At 34.6% G+C, this 19,321-nt stretch overlaps 2 protein-coding genes across 2 annotated transcripts; both read left to right on the plus strand.

Annotated features, from left to right (window-relative positions):
* The first annotated feature begins 268 nt into the window (after positions 1-268).
* LOC111047614 (mitochondrial amidoxime-reducing component 1) lies at positions 269-17,482 on the plus strand. The gene is made up of 6 exons (XM_039423328.1): positions 269-899; positions 2,210-2,386; positions 3,637-3,832; positions 11,830-12,044; positions 14,313-14,387; positions 17,118-17,482. Exons 1-6 carry the CDS (start codon positions 631-633, stop codon positions 17,245-17,247), a joined length of 1,062 nt encoding a protein of 353 aa, XP_039279262.1. The 5' UTR covers positions 269-630; the 3' UTR covers positions 17,248-17,482.
* Positions 5,996-7,882, plus strand: LOC120350360. The gene is made up of 2 exons (XM_039423327.1): positions 5,996-7,655; positions 7,696-7,882. The coding sequence occupies exons 1-2, from the start codon at positions 6,531-6,533 to the stop codon at positions 7,816-7,818; spliced, it is 1,248 nt and encodes a 415-aa protein (XP_039279261.1). The 5' UTR covers positions 5,996-6,530; the 3' UTR covers positions 7,819-7,882.
* Positions 17,483-19,321: the final 1,839 nt, after the last annotated feature.

Consider the following 19,321-nt stretch of genomic DNA (forward strand, 5'->3'; position numbering starts at 1 on the left):
GCTTCAAGCACTTTTACCAACCTTGGAGCCTACTTCTACTAAACTCTACCACTTTCAGGTAATTAATTTCTAATCACATTATTGTAAGTAAAAATAGAGATAGATTAAAATTGAAATGAAGTAAATGATACATGAAAACTAATTTTTTACTTGAAAAAAACTTATTTTCGTGCATTCTAGATTAATGACAGTTCCTCCTTGTGACCTACTTACCTAACTGATCATTTTCGTTGGTTCAATCGAAACTAAATTCGTCTGAGTTCACAAGTTCAAATCGCTTGAACCTGGCGTGTACGCGTGCTTCAACAGTGGCGGCTAACAGTTATCTTATCTCAAAGCTGAGCGATGACATTTTTTCTATCAACTCAGTTCCAACAAGTAGAAAGTTGTCTAACGTGTTCAGTTGCCTTTTATGAATAACATTGGTGGCTAAGACCTACAAAGTAAAAAATTCATTTTTCGAACATTTTATGAGTTTTTCAGAGTAGTGAAAAACATTGTTATTTGATACCGTGTGAAACATTCTAGTAAAATGCTCTAAACTAGTTATTGGATTAGAATTAAGTGTAGGCTATTCATTTATTCAAACTTCTTCTTCGACAACAACACTGCAAAATATTTATAATAAAAATGGTAGAATACAAAGCTGTTTTGAATTCTTCGCAAGTGATTATAGGATGTGCAGTTGTAGCGGCTATAGCGACTAATTTATACATGTGGCTTCAGTATAAGAAAAAATCGAAGATGCCGAAAAAATGGATTTCTGTGGGAAAGATTTCCAACTTGATAATGTATCCATTGAAATCTGCCGCCGGTGTACAAATTACTTCAGCAGAATGCACTGTAAGAGGAATGAAAGACAAATCTAGTGATGATAATTCAGTAATGCTGCAAGACAGGTGAGACGTTTCAGTCATTTTATGTATTTTTAAAACAAAATTACAAGTTTAAAAAACACTACAAAATATTTGGAATCCCCCTTATAAAACTATTCAGACGGCATGCTATGAAAATACTGTAGTTTTTCATACACCTCTTTCATTATTCCATTTACATGATATTTTGTATAATTATATTTATTGCCATAAAGCAAAAAATAGACAATGCAATGACATAAGAAATATAAAAACTGTTGATCAATCTGGATTTCCCTGAGCATAATGTTACAATCAGGTGTGAAAGTACAGTTAGCAGAATGTCAATTTAAATATAAGAATTAGTAGACAATTGAATAAGTAGTTTATGTTTATCTGCTTCTCACTGAATGGAGACCCACACTGTTTTTTGTTTAAAAACATGCCTTTTTGCCTACCAAACTTTTGTTGTACAGTATAACAAAAGTGTTATAGCTTATCTCTCTAACAAAAGTTATACAGTGTAAACGCAGCTATTGATGAGTTTTATGAAAATAATATTTAAAGTAGTAAATTATATTTGAAGCAATAATATTATTATCGGCTTATTGCTGTTGAATGCACATGATCATATTGAACACAATAATGTGCTTAAATCATAACACAACAAAATGTACAAAAAAATGTATATAAATATTATTTCAATCGATTTAATAAGATTATAATATTATCGTCGACAATTTATTTTACCATCAACATTTTAATTCAACAGTGAAGAAATTCCATAAATACAAAATTGAGGAATAATAATACAGAAAGATCTCTTCAACTGACTGAATACAAACAAATTCTAGATACGGTATTCAATACAATATTGAAAGAATATTAAGCAATGTAGAGTCCAAGCCAAAGAAGCCATATATATGCTAGTGCTGGAGGGAAAAGTATTATTTACATAAAAATAGGAAAAGTCTGTTTTGTCTATGGTAGTACTATGTTATCTTCGGAAATTCTCATAATCACTCTCATAACTATACTCTCATGTCTTGTCTCATATCCAGTTAGATAATTTTTTGACAAGAATATTTTCAATATTGGTTTGAATATTGTGATTAATTTAATAATTTTGGGAATGTTACCCAGTAAATTATTAATTAATTATAAATTATCCATGTGTATACCATGATTACAGTATCGTACTAAACACCTAAAATTACTGTGTAGCCTACCTATCTACTTATCTACCTACTGACTTGGAAAGTATATTTACTGAATGAATTCCTTTTCCTTACCCTACTTCCATTGCTATTAAGAATTGAAAACAATATCATGATATTTTTCTTTGTCCATTGAAGGTCCTTTATGGTTTACAATGAGAAAACTGGGAACTTCTTGACTGCTAAAGGAGATAAAAAACTTCTACAAATCTGTGTGAAGAGCGGAAGCAAGAATAGTATAGTTCTCTCATCACCTGAAACTGAAGATGTTGAAGTCAAGATGCCATCAGAGAATGGAAAAGTATCTAAATGTGTGTAAGTATTCTAAACTTTTTATCAGTTCGTTTTATTTCTATTCTCTTATTTGAATATTTTTCAACTCCTATTCAGTTTTTGTTCAGTGTAGTGGGAATAATAAACTTCGATATGACTACTTCTTTACATTAGCCATTTAAATATATTGTTTTTTTATTGCGGATGATGCCCACATGAGCTTTTTGCTTGTGCGTGGGTAATGGGAAATGCGAGGGTGATTTATGAGATGATCAAATCAAACGTCCATGACATTTCGATGTTATTCGGCGGGATTCGAACCCGCGACCAGGTAGTACTAGCAGACTGAAGGATGCGACGCCTCAGTCAACGCGGCTATCTGGTTGGCAATTATTATTCTTATTCTACCTTGAGTAATTTTCCATAAATATTTAGGGCCACGCCACAAGAGACGTTTTTCAAACGAGTCGGCAGGGCAGGAAGCTCTCAGATTGGCTGATTATCAGCTGATTCCCGAACGCCTAACCAATCATTCCATCGGAGAGCTTCCTGCCCCGCCGACTTGTCTGAAAAACTCCTCATGTAGCTTGTGCCTTATTGATTTGTCTCATATTCAACTACACATCTATATCTGCACTGTATCCTTCTATATTTCTTGAATATTGTACATTAAAATAATTGTTTTCTGTAATTTTGAAGAATAGGCTACACAAAATAATATTATCTGTTATCTTGATAAAGGAGTAAATAGGCTACATTATTGACTAACAGTTCAAGATTAATAAAAACTCAAGACTTACATTTTATCTATTTATATAAGATAAAACGTATTTATTCGTTCATTTTAATCTCTAAATATATATTTGGTTGTTAGATTTGTTCTTGTAATTATTATCAACTTGTCAAGAATTATGATAATTTTATTGATATGGAGTCTTCTAGTTCATTGTTCTTATTATTTACACTAAAAATGTGTATTACTCTATTTACTATATGTACTTGATATATGTACTACAACTACAGTACATAATTAAGAATTTACCTACACTACTTGATTTATGTACTGGTCACTTGAGAATATCCAACCATGTTATTGATAAATTCAAGTTCCTTGCTCTATATAGAGCTAAATAAATAGAGTTCTAAATTAACTATAATGTTCACTATAAATTATAGATCTATACAGTGAGATTTACTTTAACTGTCTAAAACTGGTTGAATGCGAAGCGTTGTTGCTTTATAAGGAATGTAGACAGCCGTAATGGCTTCCCATATGTCTCAATGTATTGCAGTATGTATGCTGAAGAGCAAGTGAATGTAGTGGACTGCGGAGATGAAGCCGCTGATTGGCTGAGAAGATATTTCGGCAAAGATGGTGATTGGAGACTGGGCTACTATGTGTCCGACCAAATAGCCAATAGGAAGCCCACTGACAGTAATTGGACAAAATATACCGGTGTCTATAATAAACTCCGAAAAGAGGATTTGGTAAGTAGTTTCTCTTATAATAGATACCGAGTTTTAATTAATACAATATTATAAACTGTTCTTTCTTTATTTATTGAAAATTTTCTCATATTGCATATATAAAATGTACCGGATACAAATAGAGAGATCAACATAAATTACACCATATAAGTAGTTCTTATCTGGCAGGCGATGAGGTCGGATCGTTTATCGGAGCTCCGGTTCACAGTTTGAAAGTTTCGAAGTGCATCAATCCGCCTGATTGTTCCTGTATTTGCCGGTTTGTGTCCTATTCTGTTGCGAATTAACTTTCAAATAATTATTTTAAATACGCGTATACACCGACGGGAAATGGCCAAGTGCAAAAAGTGTGATAAGGACATTGTCTTTGAGAAAGGAATAAAACTGGACGATTATAAATGCGTTATTTGCCAGGCTCAGTTTCATACGTCGTGCGTGAGTGAGACGTTAACACGAGGTGCGAAAACAAACTGGAAGTACGAGTTATGTGGTTCTAATACTGTATCAGGGACAAGTAAACTAGAAAATAACAAAGATCAAGCGGATACATTAGTGCTTAAGGCGATAGCTGATCTACGAGCTGAAATTAATACGCGGTGGGATGAAAATGATAAAAAACTCGATCATATGCAGAAAAACATTGATCAAATTAACAGTGAATTTTCGTCTTTTAAAGCGAAACTCGATGGGGTTGAGCAACAAGTTTCTAGTGCCGAAAGTAAAATTAAACTATTAACCGCGGAAAACTCAAAATTGAGAGATGAAATTAATGATCTGCAGCAGCATACACGGAATAATAATGTGGTTATTTCCGGTATCCCGGTTCTCCCAAGAGGTGCTAATGTGCTCCCGTTAATAGATAAAAGAGCCGATCTACTTCAAGTACAGTATTATCGCACGGACATTAACGCTGCCCATTGGCTTCCGGTACGTGGGGGCGGCCGAGAGAACCAGTCCATCCTCGTTGCTTTCGTATCGAGGATTGTCAAGCAAGAATGGCTGCGTAACCGAAAAAGCATCACCGCGAATGAGATTGACAGAAATTTCCCACAGAACCAAATTTATATTAACGATCAACTGACACAAAAATCGCGTGAAATTTTCAACGCTGCGAGGTTCTTGATCAAACATGAGAAACTGGCCTCGGTGTGGACGAGCGACGGCATCGTGATGGCCAGGAAAATTCCACGAAGACGACCCTTCCGGGTGACCAGTCTGGATGCCCTCACCGAGAGAGCGTCGCCTCCGGGGGCTGCACGGCCCGTCACCGTCCCCCCACCACTGACCAGCCCAGCGCGCTCGACCAGAGCCGACGTCGTGCCGACGACGAGCCGAACAAGCAGACAGTTAGTGATACGACCGGAAATTTGTAATTGTAATGGACTAGAACAAGGTAAAGCAGAGCATTTTTATTCTTTTCCTTTCTTACTATTTGTATACAATATCAAAACTCAAGCAGTTGGGATACATAATTTAGAGACTTTCTTTATAATTTTGTTTTTTTTTCTTAAGTTTAGTTTTTAGTTTATTATCTTTATATCTTTTTTGTAATCCAGCAACAAGAAAAAATCCTACTATAGCTTATGGTTTTGGGGGTGAGGTAGATATGAAGTATTTTTCCAGATGTACAGAATATTTATTTTTATTATTTCACTCAGTATGCTTTAATGAACACGATCTCTTAATTTTGTCTCTGGTAATAGCAAAGTAAAAATCTTTATTCGCATGTATTTTGTCGATCTTTATCCAACATAGATAAATAGAGTCCTAATACCCGAACTGAATAATCATATTTCGATAAAGTGATGACAGCAGAAGATATAGGGCAAAATATTGAACAAGCTCGCCATAATTACGTGATTAGATTCCCGTTCAAACAACTATAAATATATAAAACTATAACATAATCATACTATAAATATCAAACAATGGAATACGGTATTAATATTGCTTTTTATAGACCTAGGAACATTGAAGGTATAATTATGCCCTATGCACTATTAGACTAGTTCATAATAAATTATTTGCTTACTAGTATCCCGAAGCTTGCAGAACATTATAATTGTAATATTGCAGGTTATTCTGCTAATGTTCAATTTTAATATTGCGGGTTGTTTTGCTAATGTTTCAAACTTAAAATAATGAATACACACCCATTGCTACAAAAGTTCTGTATTACTATATTTCAGATTGAGAATTAGGATTTTTCTTTATTGTCTTGTATTTTTGTTGAACACAGTCTGTCATGAATTACGAAAATAATAGATAAATATAATCAATCTGTATGAAAATAAATAAATATAATGAAAACATTGACAAAACCTCTAAATGAAATATGTCTTTTAGTACTCCAATTTCATTTCACTGGAAGTGAGGTACACGTTTTACTCTCAATTTATAAAATCCTCATACATTAAAGTTTGCTTGATTACACATATAAGAATTATTATGAAAATTGTCTCCTGATCTTAAACAAAATAATTTAAAAATAGATACCTCGTATCAAACTTTTAAAATTTCAAATATGTAGTTATAAGTTTGAGAGTGAATCGTTAATCTAGAAAAGATAAGGTATAATAGGTATTAGCTATTCTATCCTTTTTCTAAATTGTTCAGTTTTGATATTAAGTATTAGCAACTTCTATAACAGCGTAGATATATTATATAATAATTTTTGTATCTTGAAAACCACATAAAAATGAATACTTTACTAGAAAATTATATGCAGCATCCGTTAACATACTTTTTAATCAGGCGGTATGATGCACCGTTCTTCACCATGAATAATAACAATCAAGATGAAGTCCTGATACAATGTTTCGAATTTGCTGACAATGATGATTCGAATAGTAGTTTTCAGCATAATATAGATGTAACAATTAATTGTGTTAGACTCAGATTACTTCATCTCAATATTCGTAGCTATAATAAAAACGTTGATGAATTTCTCATATTGTGGCAGGGTATTAAAACTAAATTTAATGTTATAATTTTAACCGAGGCATGGTTGGACGAGGATAGTGAGCTCATGAGCCTTGACGGGTATCAACTGTTTCGAAGTCACAATGGATTGAATCAATGTGATGGCATAGTTGTGTACTTGGATGATAGCTTATCTTCCGTCACCTGTAACCAGTTCTCAATTGGCGGGCTAGCAACGAGCTTGACCTTGAATTTCACCTGGGCCAATACACCTTGTCAACTTCTCTGTATTTATCGTAGCCCGTCTTCATCTCTTCCATACTTTATTGATAGTTTATCGAACTTGCTCCATACCGACACTAACCCTTCATATCTAAAAATCATAGCTGGCGATATAAATTGCGATATCCTTCACCCAAATATAAACTCGCAAGAGGAACGCTATCTGGATATGCTATATGAATGTGGTTATATATCATGCATAGACCGGATAACGCGCCCCAATAGCAATACATACATAGACCATTTCTTTATCAAATTGCCGTTCCATTTCAATGCATGTTCTTTCATTCTTCAAACGAGCATAACTGATCATTTTGTAATTGGGTTAGAAGTAGAGAATAATTTGTTGATAGAACCGAGTAGAAATAGTGACACCCAATATTCCAAGATCATTAACTGGTCTGGAATTGATGAAGCCTTGAAAGTGGAGAGTTGGAGACGGGTGGTCGAGGCGGCTGATGTTGATGAGGCTGCTGAGAGTTTCAATGAGATCCTACAGAAAAATTTGGAGCAGTTCACAACATCCGAAAGAGTGTGTGCTAAAACGAAAAAAATTAAACCATGGATAACCTCTGGCCTCCTGCAATCGATGCGTCGTCGTGACAAGTTGAGTAAAGAGGTCAGGAGAAATCCATAGAGGTCAGGAGAAATCCATAGAGGTCAGGAGAAATCCATACAATAATCAACTCAGAAAAAAATTTATTCGATTCCGAAATACACTTAAGGCAGCTATTAAGCGTTCTAAATACAATTATTATAAGAATAAATTGAGTGAAGCTTAGGGAGACTCTAGGAAATTCTGGAATGTTATTAATGAGGTTTCTGGACGATCCACAGGCAAGCCGAAATTTCCGCTGCAGGCGTACTGTGAGTGCGGCGGTGAGGCCTCTCCCGCTGAAATTAAACAAATAGGTAATGCCTTCAATGAATACTTTGCCTCGGTTGGCTCGCGGTTGGCCGGGGCACTGCAGCCGACTGGTCCACTCGAGGTGGACGACGCTGACCATGCGACGGACGCTGTCTTTGCTCTTTGTCCCGTCACCCACAACGAGCTTATCGCGGTAGTGGTCAGTATGAGAGGCGGCTCGGCTCCGGGATGGGATGGAATACCGACCAAGTTAATTAAAAACAGCATTAACACACTACAGTTACCTCTGCTACACATAATTAATCTTAGTTTTACAACAGGTAGATTTCCGAATGTTTTTAAAATTGCAAAAGTTGTTCCTATATTTAAGTCTGGACAAAAAAATGTTACCTCAAACTTCAGGCCAATTTCTATACTTTGCACGGTATCAAAAATAATTGAAAAATGCGTCAAAATACAACTCACAAATTACCTTGAGCGTGAGAAAATAATTTCCAATTCTCAATTTGGCTTCAGACAAGACAGGGGTACCTCCCACGCGCTTTTTGAATTAATAAGATACATAAGTGGAGAGATAGGCAACAAAAAACGGGTGATTGTCACATTCCTCGACCTGGCAAAAGCATTCGATTCTATTGATAGACATAAATTGATAGTGAAACTCCAGCACGCCGGCGTTGAATCCCTGGACTGGTTTATTAGTTACTTGGAAAACAGGTCGCAGTTTGTGTCCATCAACGGTACACAGAGTGACCCAAAAAGCATCGAGTATGGTGTGGTTTAGGGTAGTACCCTGGGCCCCCTACTATTCTCTATCTATATCAATAACATAACTAGAGTAAATATTGAAGGGAAACTATTGTTATTCGCCGATGACACTGTTTTAGTGTCGTCTGGAAGTTCTTGGGACGAAGTCTATGAACAGGCCTCCTCAGACCTACTAAAAGTTAAAAGGTGGTTTGACCAGAACACCCTATCCTTGAATGTCGGAAAAACCAAGTCTCTGCCTATATACTTTAGACAGGATGGCGATCCTGGGCTGAGAAGGCTTGCAATACACTCCTGTGGTGATCTGCGGTCGGCCGCCTGCGGCTGTGACGAGGTTGAGCGTGTGGAGCAGTATTGCTACTTGGGAATAACAATTGATCACAAAATGAGTTGGTCCCCACACATTGTCAATGTTAAACGGAAATTGAGGAAATTATTGTATGCCTTCTCACAGCTGGCATGGTTGCTGGCTGCGGATCAGTGCAGGAGTGTGTATTTTGCGTATGTTCAGTCGCTGCTTCAATATGGTGTAGTGGCGTGGGGCGGTGCCTCGGCCGCTGTGCTTGAGCCTCTGGCTGTCACGCAAAGAGCGCTTATAAAAATTATTCTAAAGAAACCAGTCAGATACTCGTCAGACCAGCTCTTTTCCGATTTCCAGGTCCTGGATATCCGCCAGCTTTACTTGAAATCCATCCTCACATTTATAAAAACAAATAAAACCAATATCTTTACAAACTTACAACATGATTATCAAACCAGACACCGAATAAATTACGGATATAACTTTCCCAGATCAACCTTAACGTCACTGAACAGTAATCCCTTTCTACTTGCCCATTTGATTTATCGAAACCTCCCACAAACAATCATAGATGCAGAAGAACTTGGTGCTGCCGCCTACAAAAAGAGAGTAGGTTTTTGGCTCCGCTCAATCGGCCGGGTGGCCGCCGCGGCGCTGCTGGAGTCGCCATATAGGTGACACGAAGCAGTTGGCACATGCTCAACCACAAACCTCACTAGTTTGTGATTTTGTATTCCAAGCCCTTCATGCCTCTCTTATTTATTTTAATTATTTATATTCTGCTTTTATATTGTACTTTCTATTTAAGGTTGTTAAATCGTCAGTTCAGATAGCTCACAAGAAGATGAAGTATTCTGAGTCGGGTACTTGTGCTGTGTAAATCATCATTCATACAGTTTGTATTTTATACATCACAGGATTTAACATATTTTTTTTATTTATAGGTTAAGCTTGAATCAATATAAATTATTGACTGTAGTTTTTGCACTTGTATTACCTGTATAGATTGTGTACTCTTTCCCCGCGCACGGATCAACAGTCCATGCGGGGAAATAATTATTCCATAATATTATTATTCTGTTCTATATTGTACATTGTTTTTGTATTGGAATAAAGAAATTGAAAATTGAGTAAGAATTTCTTTTAGATCTTCATAATATCATGTGGCTACCCCATCAATCTAATACGAGGGTCATTTTTTGTCAACCTCCGATTGACCATAAATAATAGACGAATGTATATGAAAGAATAATTTCACTCTAAAAGGTACAGTACTTACACTTATGATTATTCTTCAACAAACGGTAATTGCCGTCAAGGTTGAGGCTTTTGTCATACCACTGTACCAGCCTACTAGAACCCCCCTCATGAAATGCTGCCGTCGAATGAGTTATAAGTTAAATGAAATGAAGATGTGTTGGTTTCAACACAAAGCTGCAGTCCTGTATTAATGTTTAATAAATGTGGATGTGACAAAATTAAACTCTGTTTTTTTCAATTCTCATATTGTGGAAAAATTCCAATTCTCATTCAACAAATTTTATAAAAATGAAATGAGTTGGTAATGAGCCGACAAGTGGGATATGACGTTGTTTTGGAGCGTTTCGTTAGTTTGAGAGCTTTTCCCGCAAAGTCATGTCTTGGGTTTGGGGAGAAGGTTAATAGTGACCAAGTCAGGTATGTATGGTGGGTGATCGAAATTATCTCATTTGATTGGCTGGAGAAGCCGTTTGGTTGCACCAGCACTGTGACACCGAGTTGTCATCCATTGTGATCCCACAATGATTACGCAATTCATTTCAACTGACGTCTTTAATTTTCTGACACAAATCATCATCTATAACGCTTCCTGCGTAAACTTGAATGATTCTTAGTTAGATTTATACTGAACTATTGTCTTTTGCTCGCTAAAACAAATAACGCTACGCGATTAGTACTTGGCGGCGGACTCAAATGAGGCGGTCATGTTTATGGGTCTCTATAACTCAACGATTTGACCGAAGCAATCACAATGATTTTGGTGGAGATGACAAGCTGTTTGTGTGTTATGATATGTGATCGTAGGTTGAAAAAAATTACCCTCGTATTATAGCTTATATTCAACAATAATAAATTTCAATTATTTATTCAGGGACATCCATTCAGGGAAGATCAATTGCAACAGTTATATATGTTTTATGAAAGGGTATGCTATTATATTTATATATATATATATATTATATATATATATATATATATAATATATATATATATATAATATATATATATATATATATAAAACTATCACAATTCTTCTGTAAATCTTCTTCTATCAGAAGTATGATGTGAAAAGTTGTACAATTTTTAATATAACCAATAATCATTAAAATATTTTAAACCCTGAACCTCATAAGCTTACTTTACTTTACTTTACTTTAAGATGTATAGGCTATTTTAATAGTTTCAATACTTTCATTTGCTGTAACCTTCCATGCACTTAAGTATCAGGCCAATCTAAACATGATAAACTATTTAGGCCTTTGTGACATACAAATCCTGAATCATTATTTTAGAATTAATTATGCAATTTTCATACTGACTGTTTCGTAGCACAAATTCCAATTGATTTTGATATCGGTGAATAAATTCAATTTCAAATTACTCATGCATAAAGATATTTTGTCTTAGTGGACTTTTTGTTGTTTCTCTATAACCCATTTTATGGAAATTTGAATGATTTTTATAATAGAAGTGGTATTTTAAAACCTCTAATGTGAAACTACCAACTATAGCTATCATAAATTCTTTTATTCCTTGTCGGTACTATTTTTGTAATATTTTGTTCTATAAATTTCAAATCTGTTGATATTATTTCAGGGTGCATTCTCTGATATTGCCAGCTACATGATTCTTACAGAAGAATCTCTGAAAGAGTTGAATGATCGTTTGGAACCAAACAATCAGGTGACGTATAAAAATTTCAGACCAAATATAATGGTATCAACCTCTCAAACAGCATTCGCCGAAGACAATTGGGATTGGATTAAAATCGGAGACAATGTGATTATGCGGCAAGTGAAGCCATGCACCAGGTAGGTACCAACAATTCAACCAAAATACTTATAGTTTGTGTAAAATAAGTTGAGACTTGGCCCTCCATCTGAAGAAATTACAAGGTTTCCAATTCGTGTAAAATTGCAACTCTCAAATTTCCAATTCAACGTCAGAATTGGATGTAGAATATCATCCCTGATAATTATCTTACTAGTGCTAGAAAAAGTTTCAGGGTTGAAGGATTAAAAGGAAATGTAAAACTCATGATAAAATTGGAAACATCGCGATGATTTGTTTTTCTTTTTAATATCACTTCTCTCAGAATCATTGGGCGTCGTAATGCGTGAAAATTTCAAATCAAATTAACGGGGAGAAAAAAAAGTTTCCAGCATGTAGAAAATTTCATGTTTTCTGCTCGAAATGTCTCGACATTGACGAAAATAATCATTAATTAAAAATAACTATAGGTCGAATAAAAATGATTCAGACACCAATAAAAAGGAGACATTCTCCCCATTAATTTGATATAAAGTTTTCACGCATTACGACGCCCAATGATTCTGAGAGAAGTGATATTAAAAAGAAAAACAAATCTTCGCGATGTTTCCAATTTTATCATAAGTGTTAAATTTCCTTTTAATCCTTCAACCCTGAAACTTTTTCAGCTTTACTACGATATCGGGGATGATATTCTACATCCAATTCTGACATTGAATTGGAAATTTGAGAGTTGCAATTTTACACAATTGGCAACCTTGTAATTTCTTCGGATAGAGGGCCAAGTCTCAACTTATTTTACACAGACTATAGGTCTACCTTGTATTCTCTACAAACCGTTTTCCATGCTCTTCTTTCTTTATCGTAACCAACGAACTTTTATCTTAAAAATTATTAGTGTATTTTAGTTTCTAAACTTGGTGTGTTAATATACTATAGTGAGGTCCACTTTATAATGGCATTGGAGAAAGATAGGAGGACAGCGTTGCCGATTCTCTGACTTTTATAAAATATAGATTAAACCGGTAAATGTGATGTAACATTAATTGTTCATTCTTGCTTGAGATAATCAATAATTACAGTTAAACCTCTGTGTAACGAAGTCGATTATCCCGAGAAAAAAATCGCAGCAGAGAGGTATTCGTTATTGAGAGGTTATTCTGTCAACTGGCACGATCTTATGGATCTTATGATATATCACGGGCGGTAATTAAATGAATATGGTACATAAAACATAACATCGGGGGAACGAAGGTAGTGACATTTTGCATATGGTGGGAGGATGGGGAAATCCAGCATTCCCGTTCCTTCATTCATAAATGGTGAGTTCTAACAATTGAATAATGGGTGACAAAAGCAAGGATAAGAAAGTCCAGTCGTTTACCTGCCTGGTCTACTAATGACAAGTTCTTGGAATTCTATATTTCCGGTAACTTGCATTCAATTCCCGACATGTGTTTCAACCTCTATTGACCACTCAATCACCCTATCTTCTTCCTACTTGAATTGCCATTATTTTTAGTCTATTGACCTTTCTGTTGAAACTAAACAATTCCTTGAAAATGACTGTCTACTTCCTATACACACTACATTTTGTATGTTGAAGTGAAGAGAAAACTTAGTTGTTGATAGGTCCGAAATTCGTTGAATAGGGGTAATCAAGCAGCCAAGAACCTAAAATGCCATGGGACGAGGTAAAAATTCGTTGTGTGGAGAATTTCGTCAATTGGAGGTTCGTTATAGAGATTCGACTATTCTATTTGTCAAAAACATATATTTTCCAATGATAATAAATTTTCATAATTGAGATTAAATATTTTGCTAATCGATCTAGATTGTTAAAAAACGATCTGGCAGCGTTGCAGAGCTAGAGAAGGATAGCGCTATCCGTCTTGTCGAATGATAGACAAGGATAGCAGCACCATTTCTAATCAAATACTATCATTATAACGTGTACCTCACTATAAATACCCTGCTTCACGTACAGCAAGAAATTCATTACGACTTGCAGACTAATATTTTTGAGAATTTAATAATCATGTGCTTGCTACGGTACTCTCATTACACAGGTGACCATGCTTGAGACTCAACATTCCACTCAACATCATTATGAGTTTGAAAATCGCTTCTGGTGGTTCGGAACACACCTAAAGCTATATAAATCCACTCATCTGTCATAAATAATCACTGCCATTACCAACGCAACATCTACCCTATAAAGTTTCCAGTTTACATGTGGATGTGGTCAACATCAAATAAGAACAGATTGTACATTTTGCTGATAATGTGATTTATTTCCACTTTTGCAGATGTGTTGTGATAACAATGAATCCTTCTAATGGTATCTACAATAAAGAGAGGGAACCATTAAAAACCTTGGAAAGGTAAGAAGTAAATCTAGTTGATTTTGAACTTCAAAAAATAAGCTATCAGAATATGACATAAAATGTTTTATTCTGTTCTTACAGATATTTTCCTGAGGATTTCTAAGGCCTCCATGAGATTAAACAATCATTATGGTATTGAGAAAATTATTGTGAAGAACTCGCGTTCATTTACTGCTCTAGAAATGTTAAAATGGCGGTCCCGGCTGAAATATAACAGTCATGTAGCCCATTGATGACTAAAATATGTATGATTCAACTATTTTATTTCCGCCAATTATACATCCCCTTGACACAGTTTCACGGGGATGGAGTGCCATCAGAGTCGGACATCAAGCGAATTAGTAATTCATTCAATAATTTCTTTTCTAATGTTGGAGCTCGTTTGGCGGGTGCAATTCCGGAGCGTGGTCCACTATTGGTGAGTGATGTAGATCATTCTACCGATGTGACTTTTGTGCTGCAACCTGTGACACGACTTGATATTTTAAAAATAGTCAAGAATATGCGGGGAGGCTCTGCTCCGAGTCAGGATGGCATCCATACTAAATTTATTAAAGAACACATAAATGCTGTGATCGAGCCTCTCTCCCACATTATTAATGAAAGTATCCGAACAGGCAAATTCCCAAATGCATTCAAAATTGCCAAGGTCATTCCCATTTTTAAATCCGGCTCTAAATCTTCAATCAATAATTTTCGGCCCATTTCCATGTTAATTGTATTTTCCAAAATTCTTGAAAAAATTGTTAAAATTCAATTACAGTCTTATTTAGAATCAAATAATTTGTTAGTTTCCCATCAGTATGGCTTCAGATTAGACAAGAATACATCAAATGCTCTGTTCGATATCACCAACGAAATAGTGCAAAAGGTGGGCGAAGGTAATAATGTACTTATTGCCTTTCTTGATATTACCAAGGCATTTGATGCTGTGAACCGACCAAAACTATTGCAGAAATTGGAATGCTGTGAGATCAGAGGTGTGACACTGCAATGATTTCAAAGCTATCTACATGAACGGAAACAGACCACCTGTATTAATAATATTTCCAGTGATATGTATAATGTAGATTACGGTGTGATTCAGGGAAGCACACTAGGCCCTTTGCTTTTTCTGGTCTACATCAATAACCTCAGTAAAGTTCCCCTAGATAGCAAGATATTTCTCTTTGCAGACGACACTGCAGTTGTATCATTTGGGACTACCTGGGAGGATGCTTTCAGTAAGGCTACTAAGGATCTCTTTGGTGTCAGGAAGTGGCTCGATCAGAACAAACTTACTCTGAATGTTGACAAAACTAAGAATTTGCCTATTTATTTCAAATCAAACAGTAGCCCAGTTCAGGAGATCCTCAGGCTCCACTCATGTGATGACTATCAGTCCACTACGTGTGACTGTGGGGTATTGCAGCGAGTGGAGCAGTACAGGTACCTTGGCGTTCTGATTGACCACAAATTAAGCTGGGCTCCACAAGCTATTTCACTGAAGCAGCGAGTGCGCAAAATGATATATGCCTTCAGACAGCTAAGAGAGGTCCTCCCGTTACATCAACTGCGGGTGGCATACTACGCATATATCCAGTCAGTTCTTATGTATGGTGTCATAGCTTGGGGTGGAGCCTCCTCGTTTGCCTTGGAGCCGGTGGCGGTGGCACAGCGAGCAGTCATCAAGACATGTCTCAGGCGAGACTATCGCTACCCATCTAATCTTGTTTACGAAGAGTTTCAAGTTTTTAATATTAGACAGCTTTACATACGTGTTTTAATGAATTACATATACTACAACAAACACTTCATTTTCAATAATTTAGCTCATACTCATAATACAAGAAATCTAATTAACTTTGGTATTGCTCATCCCCGACTCCTACATAACTGCTTTAAAAATAATAGTAAATACATCTGTCATATATTATATATAGAAACGTTCCCAATCGTTTAAAACAGTCTGAGAATTACAGTATTAACACCTACAAGCACCATTTGAGTAGATGGTTATTAGAAATTGGCAGGGATGCTGCAGAGCAACTGATTCAGTCCTCCTTCTTATTCAGAACTTAGTGAATTTGCCATTTATAATGATTAAGTATAGCCTTTAAGCTACTATTTATATACTTGTCTGTATATACTTATTACCAGTATGGAATTTCATTGTGTGCAATTTATATTCTTGATTTGCTGATGGATGTTAGTTGATTCAATTGAAATAGTTTTAATTATAATATGTACAAAACATGAGAACATAATGTCAATCAACTTGAAAGAACTCACTCTCCACTCACAGACTCAAGTCTTTGTGGAGAGTATTCACTGTTAAATGTGTAAATGAATTTCATAAATTTGTATTATGTTTTGTGAATAAAAAGCTATTTGATTTGATTTGACATGAGGTACCTACACTAGGCCATGTCAGTACATAAAAATCAATAAATATTCTATATAAATAATCGGGAGTGTTATAACTTCCTTGACGAATTCCGGGTGACATTTATTTTGTCCTGTATTTAATACTCGAGTATTATGAATTCATTGATTAAATATGCAAATATTTTATTTTACAATAATGACTTGATTGCAACAACTGTCATATTACAATCATATTAATAAGCTTACAGTTTATTTCGATTCATGACAGTCAATAAAACGTTTTTGATGTTGTCATTTCTTCAATAAAATATTGATAGAAAATTATGAAAAACTTGCTATTTGAATTGAGATTTCATTCAGTTTCAGACAAGTTACTGATCCAGAACAAAAGAAACTCGAAGGGAAATCACCTGTCTTCGGGCAATATTTTGGAATACACAATTTGGGCTCAATATCTGTTGGAGATACTGTGTACATCGGCTCCAACTGATATAAATAATCACTTATTTCCACCTCATTCACTGATAACAGCTCAAACCGAAGGTCAGAACTTCAAAAAAAGTTGTCAGCCGAAAGAATAAGTACACTTTCCACTTATCAGTACATTTATTGTAATGTATTAAAATTGTTCAAATGTATCAATTCTGTTTTTTCCTACAAAACTTTTTCTATACACTATGTTAGCAATGTTGAATTATGTTTAATAATTAATCATTCCTCTGGAATTTGTAGTTATTATTTCATCTCCTTTACCTCTATTTCTGAGAGTAAGCTAACTTCGTACAGGTAACAGCAGTTCAAAAGTCTAAAAATAAAATAGAATGAAAATAGTACCCTTTTTTGAAAAAAACTTTTTCCTTTTTTTTAAACAACAAACTTATTTTGTTGTTTTAATTATTCAATTATTTTAATTGTTGAAAAATTAATTAAAAGAAGTAAAGAGTGTTTTTCAAAAAAAGGGTACGATTTTTATTACTAAAAGTAGCCCTTGTTAGTACGGTACATAATTCAAAAGTCTTATATATATCCGAATCGACAAATGTAATGCGTTATTCTCGTTCATGGTGTGAAGTTTAAGGAAAAGATGTAAGAATAGAATCAATGCTCATTTATTTTGGATGAATAAAGATAGCATATTTCGTTAAATATATTTAAGCATATGAACTCATAAATAAAAACAATGTACTACAGGACAACACGATTAGTGTACTGCATGTTCTGAGATCTGAATTACCGGTACTTTAATTAAATTACTGGACGGATTTTTTAAGTATTGAGTTTGTATGTTTTGTTGTATATGTATTTTTTTAATCAGTATTTGTGAGTTGTATCTGTGATTTGTAATTTATATTTAATTCCATTTCATTTTAATTAAATACCTACGGTATATTTGTAGGACAATACCAAACAATGAATCAACGAGTCAAGTTGATGGAATTAACTTGTGATGAACAATGAATCAACAGCCAATAATATAGTTGACTGAGACTAATAGAGCTATACTGAATGTGTCCGGTACAGTGAAAGTGCAAATATAGTTTCTATAAGTTCTAACGGGACTCTGACTATTCGTTTCCGCTCGGCTGGGCTGAGTAAGAATAAACCAATCAGAACTCATAGAAATTATAAATTCTATTGATTACTGATATGTGAGAAACCAGCTTTTAAAAGCATGCTTTCCCACGTTGTCGCATAGATTGCACAATATAACAATAACTTCCCGTTATGGCCAGGGCAGGGATCTCCAAGCCACACACGACGTCTATCTTGTAGCCTAATGGAATTTCCAATCTATTTTTCTACCCATATTCGTGTGTAATATATTAGTGATTCCATTTCAATTATGAATACAACTGCGAGGATATGAGAGGAATACGTTTTCCACAGGAACTGCATTTATAAATATTTCCAATATAATTTGAAATACATAATTAATTGTTTTTAAAATTAGCCATATTTCAAAATTCATTACCCTTCTCACTATATTGAAAAAAAGATTACTGTAGCATTGCTGCATAAACATTTAATTTAGATCTTCCATGAGTTTTTGGTAAAGGAAAATACTTGAGGAAGGTACAGTAGGTACTAAATTTAACAGTTGATTGGGATGGTGATATCTTCTATAAATTTAATTAATTAAAGAAGCGGAAAACGTCTTTAATTACAGGTACGGTTAAATTTAATATTAAAAACCAAACATTACTACTCTTAGCTACACTTTATTTTTGTATTCATTTCAATTTATAGTGAATGCATTGAAAAATTTCAGATATGATCAGTTTATTTGTATAATATACTAAATTAAAAAAATATATAATTTTTCATTCAAATGTTACTGATGTATTTGAATTTTGGTACCTCAAGAACAAGGCAGTTTTGCCAAAAAAATCTAAGAAACTAATGAATAATAATTATTGATATTTAATTTTCTCATTGTAAAAAAATACAAAATAATACATTCAAATATGTATTTTGGCAAAATGAACAATAAATCGTAAAAAGATTGAAATTCTATTCAGGAATTTGTCGTCATTATGAGTGAAATCAAGTATGTTGGCAGCACT

The sequence above is a fragment of the Nilaparvata lugens genome, chromosome 3, assembly GCF_014356525.2.
Source record: "Nilaparvata lugens isolate BPH chromosome 3, ASM1435652v1, whole genome shotgun sequence".
NCBI lineage: Eukaryota > Metazoa > Arthropoda > Insecta > Hemiptera > Delphacidae > Nilaparvata > Nilaparvata lugens.